The sequence below is a fragment of the Acipenser ruthenus genome, chromosome 29 (genome assembly GCF_902713425.1).
Source record: "Acipenser ruthenus chromosome 29, fAciRut3.2 maternal haplotype, whole genome shotgun sequence".
NCBI lineage: Eukaryota > Metazoa > Chordata > Actinopteri > Acipenseriformes > Acipenseridae > Acipenser > Acipenser ruthenus.
In genome coordinates this window covers 21,042,502-21,052,492 of record NC_081217.1, presented here as the reverse complement: position 1 = coordinate 21,052,492, position 9,991 = coordinate 21,042,502, and the positions used below count along the sequence as shown (strand labels likewise).

At 45.5% G+C, this 9,991-nt stretch overlaps 1 protein-coding gene across 1 annotated transcript; it reads right to left on the bottom strand.

The window, feature by feature from the left end:
- Window positions 1–96: 96 nt before the first annotated feature.
- On the bottom strand, window positions 97–5,433 carry LOC117432079 (methylosome protein WDR77-like). The gene is made up of 10 exons (XM_034053530.3): window positions 5,160–5,433; window positions 4,112–4,297; window positions 3,665–3,806; window positions 3,511–3,560; window positions 3,276–3,346; window positions 2,509–2,563; window positions 2,050–2,121; window positions 1,432–1,540; window positions 896–964; window positions 97–320 (listed from the first exon to the last, which is right to left on the bottom strand). The coding sequence occupies exons 1-10, from the start codon at window positions 5,242–5,244 to the stop codon at window positions 191–193; spliced, it is 969 nt and encodes a 322-aa protein (XP_033909421.2). The 5' UTR covers window positions 5,245–5,433; the 3' UTR covers window positions 97–190.
- Between the last annotated feature and the right edge of the window lie 4,558 nt (window positions 5,434–9,991).

The window sequence follows — 9,991 nt, the reverse complement described above, 5'->3', positions numbered from 1 at the left end:
GAAATCCATCCATAATAAATATTTCAAATATTTCAAAACTCCCACCTTGCAGACCCGTTAACCTGGCCTAACCGTGAACAAAAGAGGGGAGCGCTGGACTTTCACTTGCGTTTTATTTTTGGAAATATAACCCTAGCAGGGTCAGTATGCAGTGGTACTCTGGCTGCTGGCCTGGCGTATCATCTCCTCTCTACTCGCCCGCCTGGCACACTGTGTGGTGAATGACCTGGTGATCCCAGCTCACCGTCGTGAGGGTGGAGCTGGCGACGGGGGACCAGCACACGCCACGCACAAAATCTTGATGTGTCCCGTCCCGGAACCTGAAAGAAAAAACAACAGACACTTTAAAAAAATCGACAGAACTCAAGCTACCAGAGCAGGGTCAGCGTTTCACCCCGGACAAAGAAACTGAATCAAATCACGCCTTTAAAAGACTTTTTAAAATGGACAAAATTAAGAGCTAAAAACACTAAATGTATATAAAATGGTCTGTAAGACAGATAAACACATGAAACTCAGACAGTATGTGCACGAGAGAGAGGGGGAGAGAGAGACAGAGAGAGAAACAAAATCTAAATCGATGTCCACAGCTGCATAGCAAAATCAGATAAGCAGTTCCTGCTGATAAAGAAACAAAAGGGCGACACACCTTGACTGTATCCCCAGCCGAGAATAATATTTAAATCCTTTCATTTAAATAAGCAAAACACACAATGGTCATCACCTACACACCCCAGCCTTGCTTGTGACGCTCCCAACGCGCTGCGCTGATATTTTCAGTGTTGCACTGGTTCCTGTTTCGCATGTACATTCCCCAGTGCAATGAGGAGCATGGTTTGGTGAACACCCTGCTGATCTGACTGCCAGTGGGACGGGAAGGTAATATTTCACTTACACTTCAGAGAGCTGAGGATCCAAAACTACAGCAGAGCAGTCATTGCTGATTGAAGCAAGCAGGGGAGTGCTGTGCAAAAAACAAAATACAAAACACTGTTAGAAATTCTGTACTCAAGAACACAATGCAGCTCAAATGCAGGGCTGTTATTTTACATAGAAACAAATGGAAAAGGATAATCAAACAGTGATAGAAGAAGATTTAAAACTACAATAGGATTATCCTTTGGAAACAGAAATCTTTACGTTTACGTAAATATTTTCAATGCACCAGTGACATCTTGTGGTCCCCAGACACACTGCAAGTAGAAAAAGACCCATGTTGTTTCTGCAACACATCAGAATTGCACTAGTTTGCATCAACAGGAGTTTATAGTACCCTTTATCACTGTGAATCAAACAATAGGTAATCTGTATGAAACAGCAGCTTTAAAAATGTTCAACCACTAACTTCTCAAACACCATAAATAAGCTTGTAAAAAAAAAATCAAAAACTGTTCTGCTAAAGTCTTTCCTGCTGCAGTAAGAGCTCCTCACCTGTGTGCTGAGAAGGCCAGTCCGGTGACACTGCGAGTGTGCGGCTGCAGCGTCTGCACACTGTCGGGTTTCTGCAAGTCTCTCAGAGAAACTCTCCCGGTTTCATCCCCTGCAGAGCAAAGCAAAAACCGGGTCACCTGCTGGGCCTGGAATACCCGACAGTGTGGCTTCAGATTCACGCGGCTGCCTCGCGCAGCTCTGACCTCTCCCAGAGCTGGACTGCGTTGTTACAATTCCACATGTTTGTGTGCACTGACGAACCGCTCGGATCGTTAGTGCTGCACGAACAGAACATTCGACTTGAGCTCTTCACAGAAATCAGACGAGGGTCGCTGGTATTGGATCGGGCTGTGGAGAACAACGATCCACGCAAAACCAAGCAGCTGTAAATTAGCCTGATCGACACCAGAATGAAATCACAGGAACTGCTGGTTCAAAATACACAGCTGCAAGATATCACAGCTGAGGCAGGCATAAGAAAAACAGAACCACAGCAAGAAAAAAACTCAAAAGCATCCCTAACAGAGGCTCAGCTGCACAGCACTGCGGTTTAAAATGACAATGCTAGCTCTTTAACCCATTGGCATGCCTGTATATGTAATATCGCTGCTTCCTTACCGTATGCAAAGAGACTGCTCTGCTGTGGGTGCCATGCTATTGAGGTAGGGGTGCCCTGGGAGGGGCCAGTATCTACAACACGAAGGGGATAAAAAAACAAGTCACTGTAGAAATCCTTGATAAACAGCATCCCAGCACAGTAATTAGCATCCACTAAGCATCTGTGGGCTCCACACCCTGTGTCACCTTGTATAAGGACAGAGCTGGAGAGAAAAGCTCTTTTGCAAAGTGGCTAACACTTTGCCCCACTGCATACAGTTCGGTCCAGACCAACTGGAAATAACTGGTAACTGGAAAGCACTGAAAGATCCCCTCACGTAGAAACTAAGCGACATGCGCTCCGATCATCCAGGGATGGATTTGCACACTCAGGGGCTGTGCAGCGGCTTGCTTCAGCACACTGAAGCACTGTGAAAGACACAGCAGAGCACGCTGATCTGTGAAGGATTGCACACATACCGATTCGGGAGGCTGGTTTCGGGTTCCTCTTGTCCCAGAGCAGTAGCCTGCCGTCCTGGGGGGGGGGCAGAAAAAAAAAAAGTTGGTTACTGTAGTTTCCCCTTCCAGCACCACAATTCAGCTCTTCTACATCAGCAGATAAGTCTCAGCAGCTGCTTTATGCCAGCCTGGTATATCTGAAGCACAAACAGTACTAGGAAGAAGTACTGGTAAGAAAATAGTTTTACAAATTAACACATCAAATACATTGGGGGACCAAGTTTGATACAAAGTCACCTCTCTAAAAATAAGAGACAATAAATGCATTATCACATCTAGGCGACAGAATATGACAGACAGAAGTATAGATACATGGGCATTGATGTGTGAATTATGTATATGCATTTATATTATAGATCTATTTATGTATATTACACGGATATGTTCATGTCTGCATATATATACATTTGTACATTAACTGAATATTTTACTGGAAAAAAAAAAAAATCAATATCTGCCAGTCAACAGAGCCGTGTTCCGTTGGAATGCTGCAGCCGAGGCCCTTTAGATTCTAGAACACCGCGGTCTCGCAGACTCCTAGAACCGCACCAGCACCAGCACCAGCACCAGCACCAGCACCAGAATCCTTTGCTAGCACAACAATGCACCAGGGTCTGTTAATAATCACTGCATGATGTACGACGGGTTCCACTCCAGGGAGCTGCGAGAGAGCAGAGGAGACGACTGAAGCCTGAAATGCCACACAGAGAAGCAGTGTAGGGGTTTACCTGTCCGCTGGACAGAAACAGAGACTCGTCACTGGGGTTCGAGGCCACGCACATCACTGGACTGGAATGAGCTGGAGGATTGGTGAAGAAAAAAATAAGAAAGATTGACAGAGTTAGAGGCGACTGCACGGGGCGTTGAGAAATGCTACCATTTCATCATAATGACCAAGTACATCTTATTAAACGTATTTCTACGCCTTTATAAACAAATAGAAAAATGAAGCTTGTATCTCACCATTGTATGTGTTTAGTACCGTCTCTTGTGTCAGATCCCACACTTTCACACTGAAATAAAAGGGGATGCAGTTTTATGAATTTGCACTAACATTTACTGACGGGATTTCCACTTTGCAGGGTGGGACAGAGCAGAAAAGACAAGCTACACTAACCGGCAGTCCAGGCTGCCGCTGACAGCGTGCCCCCCCCCGGCCTGCGGGCTCACTGTGGTGACGATGTCATCGTGCTCGTATTTACAGAACCGGCTGACGATCAGAGTCTCATCCTCCGCCAGCTCCCACAGCTCCACCGCACCTGCAGGGAGAAGAGGAAGCACAGCCTCAGACACACGGCACAGCCCAGGGTTCAACCCTGACACCAGGGGGCTCCTGAAACGAGCAGGGACCAGCAATCAGACCTTTGATAAACCTGCCCGCCTTGATCACAGCATGGCTTCCCATTGCAATGCAGCTGCACCCATTCCAGGTGTGTCCTATTAAACTTACAGGAAAGCCAGGAGCGGATCAAACTGCTATGCAGTGGGAGTCGTACACCCATCCCATGAATTCCCACTAAGCCTATTTAGAAGAAAATAAAACCAGCAGCTAGCTGTAACTGGCCTGAATCAGACGCCACCAGGATGCCTCGCCCCGACACCCACTTCACATCCGACACCCCTGCCTCGGTCTGCACCCCCGCACAGCAGTACCCCTCGTTGGGGGCCATCTTGGGGTCCTTGAACACCCAGATGGAGCCTTGCCAGCAGCGGCCGGACAGGCTGGACGCCCCGAGCAACAGCGCCCCGTCTGGAAAGGGAAAGAACAACAACACAAAACAGCTGGAGGTTTACACAGCGCTGCACAGCTGAAACGGAAGCGAATGGTGAGTTACTACAGAGGTGTTTACCCAAGTTCTGTTTCACTGTATTTCCTGCAGTGTTTTTACTGTGTAGCAGTCACACTTGTCCATGTGTTTTTACTATGAGACAACATGGAAAAGTGTGACTGCTACACAGCTGAAGTGTTATTATGAAGTAGCTGCTGTTTAAGGCACAGGCTAGCTTGTGGCTCCACAGCGCAGAATCGCAGCTCTCTGAAAGAGCAACAAGGTGCAGTTCAGTCAAATATACTTCCAAGGCATGGATAATTTGCTTGAAATGCTTTCCCTTTATTCTCGGCTCTTCTGCTACATCATAAAGCCACTGTTGTTGACGGTCCAGTTTGTTTGTAATCGGCAGTAAGGACACAACTCGCTCTTCCCCCCCCCCCCCCCCGACAGCCAATCAGCGCGCTAATTCTAGTGCTTGCAGCAGTAGGGTGTTATAAACAGTCTTCCAACCGCGTTTTTTTTCTTTCTCAAATTATTTTAGGTGCTGCATAACGTTAAACTGGGGGCTTCGCTATAGACGTGCTTCGTGAATTTGCAGCGTATCTCCATAAAAACAGAACTTATAACAGAGGTTGGTAAAGCTGTCACAATACACGAATGCAATTTGGTTTCTCAAGTATTTTTATTGAACACGTGCTGGAGTCAAGGTGCAGCATGCATGCATACACACATGCATGCATACATACATACATACATACGTACATATTCTGCCATTGAAGACCGTACAGTATTATTTACACACCACACCACTGGTACTAGTGAATAGAAACTCGACACTACCTGCTCTGTACTGCGCCGAATCCAAGTGCTTCTCCATGCACGCCGGGGCGTTAGGAGGGATGCTCCACCGATTTTCCTTAATCATATCAGCACTCTCCTTACTTCTCCGCTTTTCTTTTAATAAACAGCTCCTGGTGCTGTCCAGTGCACAGTCTCCCCCCGCGATGCTGCTTGACTTCTCTCCCCGCACTGTCCGCTCTTAACCCCCGTTTGAATGAAGCAGGGAACGGGCTAAATACCACCACGTGCTTCCGCTTCCAAAACCCCTTCCCCGCCCCCACTGCTTTCAGACACTCTCGCGGGGTTTGGGCGGTCTTCTCGCGTTGTTACAAGCAGCCGCTCGGGGTGCGCTTTGCTGTTACCTGGCAACGCGCTTTCGAAAAAACAAAACTCTGACATTTCGAGATTTTTGTCAGAAGCGTCAAGTTTAAAATTTGAGCGAACGATTGTAGCTTGCCTGTCACACAGTGGAGACGAGGAGATCTTCAGCCACATGCACAGTAGTTGTTTTTAGTTTTTAATGCATTATTTTTTAATGAAAAAAACAACAAAAAACGATGCAACAATTTATTTAAATATGTAAGTATTTGTATACCGTTTTTATAACCTTCTAAATTCACCCTTTTACATTTAGAAATTCAAAACCCTTTCCCGTGTTGCCTTATTTAAACCATCCACAAGAGGGCACCAGAGATTTGGCACTCGGTATCCTCTGCGCCTTGCTGCATGATTTTGCTTCCTGTCGATCAGTCTTCAGTGGTCGCGGTAATAACAGGCTTGTAACTGTGCAAATAAACACATTCTGCAGCCTAATGAAAACAAAACACTGTGAAGAAACTAAAAGTGACCCTACCCCTTTCCTTTTCGAATCAAAAACGGGTCCACATTTTTAAAATTGTTTCAGCCGGTCCCTTCGTTGCCTTTAGTGGTTAGCTAAACAAATTGACCTACAAGCGTTTTTAACTCTGGTGAATTTTCCATCAAGGACATGATTTTTATTTATTTATTTATTTGTAGGATAACTAACTTATAGCTCTGCTACATTGAAATTATTAATTTATTATGTATTCACAATTTGCACAGGGTGAAATGCAAAGCCATGCAACCACCCTTATCCTAGCTATTCTTACACAATTCAGGCCACCCAACAATTTAAAAAAAACTATTTGGGCTTACAAAGACTTTGCAGCAAAAAGCGCTTAGGAAGCAAAGCCTGGGAGCTCGGGGATTGGCTGGTGCAATCGTCCTCCTACACGGAAGGGTTCTCTGAGTTCTCCCCAGCCGCGGTTCAGCTGGCTGGCACAGGCTCCCAGTGTTACAGGAGTGCAGAAACTGACCTGTGACTGGCAGAGCCCAGTGCGGCGCTGAACTGGCTGCCACGGCAATGTGGAGGGACGTTTCCACGTGTCCCAGAGTGAGCCCGAGATAAAGGCTTGTGTCAGGGCCACAGGGATGGAAAATAGGTTAAAGTGTGGACTCTATGGCCTTCTTTATGCCTAGACAAAATAATAAGATGGGCAACTAGAACTACATATCTAGGGCAAGGCTCCACAAATATGGCATCCATCTATCTATCTATCTATCTATCTATCTATCTATCTATCTATCTATCTATCTATCTATCTATCTATCTATCTGTCTGTCTGTCTGTCTGTCTGTCTGTCTGTCTGTCTGTCTGTCTGTCTATCTATCAAACGATTCTAAAAATGTAGAAAATGTCAATTTCTGCAGTACTGTCTCATTCAATAAAAGCTGAGAAAAAAAAGAGTCTGATTAGCTTGACAGGGGAAAGTTCGTGAACATGGTACCTTAGCAAGATCCAGGAGGACTCAACCTTAACCATGCATTCACAGTAAGCCACTAGCCTTCATGGGCTTGTGTGTTAGAAGCAGCTGAGCCACTCTGTGCAGCACCTGTACAACCACGCCACATGCATGTCAGCTCTGCATAAAATCAGTCATCATTTCAAACCACACATGCACATCCGCTGGTGTGAAGCATTTCAAATAAAACAGCGCTCATCTGATTTTAGGAATGAGGGCGTCTGACTCCCCAAGTGAAAACCCCAAGGGCGCTGGCTACAGTGTAAACTGTATACCTTACACGTCTACACACTTAGGAAAATCATTTTCAGCTCTTGCAATATTGTTTGTTTAATCGCTGGCAATCAAGCCGTGACATTCTGGCTGGTTTCCATCTGAGCTGTAGTCCGACTGGACAGAAAAATAAGCAACAGCAAAACTCAAGAACCCAGCGAAAAAACAGCCCATATCACATACAGGGCGTGCAGGGAATGTAAATACAGGAAACTCAGTAATTGAAGCCGTAGAGATAAAGACATGAGTCTGGAAATTGCTTGAATGATCATACAAAAGCATGCATGATCATTATAATAGCAACTGACCCACCTTTGGTTGTGAAAATGATACCGAAGCTAAATGGTAAAACCTTTTGGGAATGTGTGCCTTTCAGCATATAAAATCAAGGAGTGATACTGCTGGATCCACACACGTGTGAGAGAAGTGTTATTGGGGGCACTGTTAACTGAAGCCACCTGAGCAAGACTACTGTGCGTGAAAACATTGACCCTCCAACACACGCACACACACACACACACACACACACAGCGCTGATCAGATACTGCACTCTGAACGTTGCTCTGCACTTTCAGTTCAACCCTGTCACCTTTACTTCATAGCGAGGACCCTTTACCCATAATGGAGTTGCCATTGTTGCTAATGCTGTGATGGCAATCTCAATTGTTGTCAATGGCAAACGTCCCTGAAATGAGATTTTAGTTAGAGAGCAAGTCGTTTCAAGCAGCTTCCCTTTTCCTTTACAAGTCGAGGGTGTCTCTCTGGGCTCTTATTAGGGTTGTCCTCTAATTCTTCCTTCACCTGGCTTTCAATTAGTCTCCAGTCTCAATCACTGTGCTCTGATCGTGTTGCTTGATAACTGCGTGTGGCGTTCATCTCATCTCAAAGGAATGGAGGAAGCTGTTCTTCATCAGAAAGCTCCAAGCATAGAACTGTTTCCCATCGCAGTATGAAGATGGGATTTGATCATCTTTCCTTCTCTGGATCGTACTGGGGAATAGCTTAGACCCTCCTGCCAATGCTTCTCCTTCACTCCACATTAACACACAGATATTATTTATTCTGTGCTTAGATCTCTGCATGCTGCTGATGAAGAGCCACGCAGGTCTATATTGTGTTGTTTGGGATTGTTCTATTGTTTTCCAGGACCCCCTTGCAAACCAGGCTCAATGAGCAAATCTCCTGGTTAAATACATAAATAAATATAGAGAAAAACTCTGTATTAGATGAACAGAACCGAGAAGCGCTATAAATCAGAGGAATATAACAAAAACAAAAAGGCCATGCCCCTTAGCTCTGTTTATAACCCTCGGGGTTTATTTATTTTCCTGCTGTTGAAAGGAAAAGACTATTTATATCGCCAGCTGGTTTACTTGAATTGTTTTTCACTCCTGGTCACATCCTGCCTCTCCAATGGGAATTGTGTTACTCCACAGGTGAAAGTGGACTAGAGAGTGGAGAGCTGATGAGCCGGCCCTCGTCAGGAGCAATGACCACACAATGCATCGAGGGCTCCTGCTGTGGTAACAGCACAGTGCTGCTTTCACACTGCGAGCGGATTGCTGAACCAGGGTGTACTGGATCAAACCGGGGAGGATGTGGCCTGTGTGATCACAGTGCAGCATTCAGCCACCGCGACCAATGCTCTGTACAGCTGGAATTAAATCCCTAGTGATCTTTTTATCCAGCCTTTAAGGAAGTGTATTTGAAAGCCAGTGTGTTTCATCATCCCTAATCTACTACACAGCGCATCAGAAATGCGCTTCCCTTTTCCATGTCTTTCAAAATCCGGACCCCTGTGCACAGACCGAGTCCGCGCGGAACGTCTGTCTGTCTGCAAAATGAACTTAATAACTGCCTGGAACTTTCTCCCTAACTTTTATCACTGGCTCCCGAGCTGCAGACTGTTTACCCAGACTGCACCCCCCCTCCGCATGTTGCGTTTAAACGCATGCACACCCCAGTTTGTTTTGGCAAGTGCATGCACTGTTTGGATGAGTTTCTCGAGGGGGGGTTGCAGTTCACGGTCCGGTTTCAAAACACTCTGTTTGTGCTCCGGTAGCAACATTTTAAAATGAGCTGCTTTTCAGAAAATGTTACATAAATAAATACCAGCATGTTTCGGTGCATGCCGTTACTTTGGGGTATTTTGCTAAGCTTTGGAATTTTCTTTTTTTTGCAAAACTGAATACCTAGGCTGGATCATAAATTTGGCCCGTTCTTTTGTAGGTGATAATAATTTATTTTTGTTGTGCTTTTCTATATAGCTAATATCTGATGCCCTTCCAGTTTAAAGTGTGACCCTTTTTCACTCTTTCCCCAATCGTCCAGCAGTAAAGTTATTTTTAGCGCAGAGAGAAGCTATTTGTCTCCTTTACAAAAACTCATCAGCTACTGAGCACACCTACAGCAGACCCGATTACTCTCTGGGTTTTATTCAATGGATTTGCGGTATTGAACTGAACTGAACTGTGCAGGTTGTCTCATCCGGGCTGAACTTTTAAATTTGGCTAAGTAGCTAATGCCCTAGCTGATTCTGACTGACCTGATGAGGACAACACATCTTAACATTCCCTGAAGGGCCGCACAGCGTACCGCACACATAGCCAGCGACCATAACAGGCTAGGAGTCCACTGCTGTGTGCATTGTCAAAGCGGCATTAACCTGCAGCGCGTGTATTGTTAACGGATCGTGCTATTTTTGCACGTTTTTTTTATTGTGTCGTTACTTTTCAC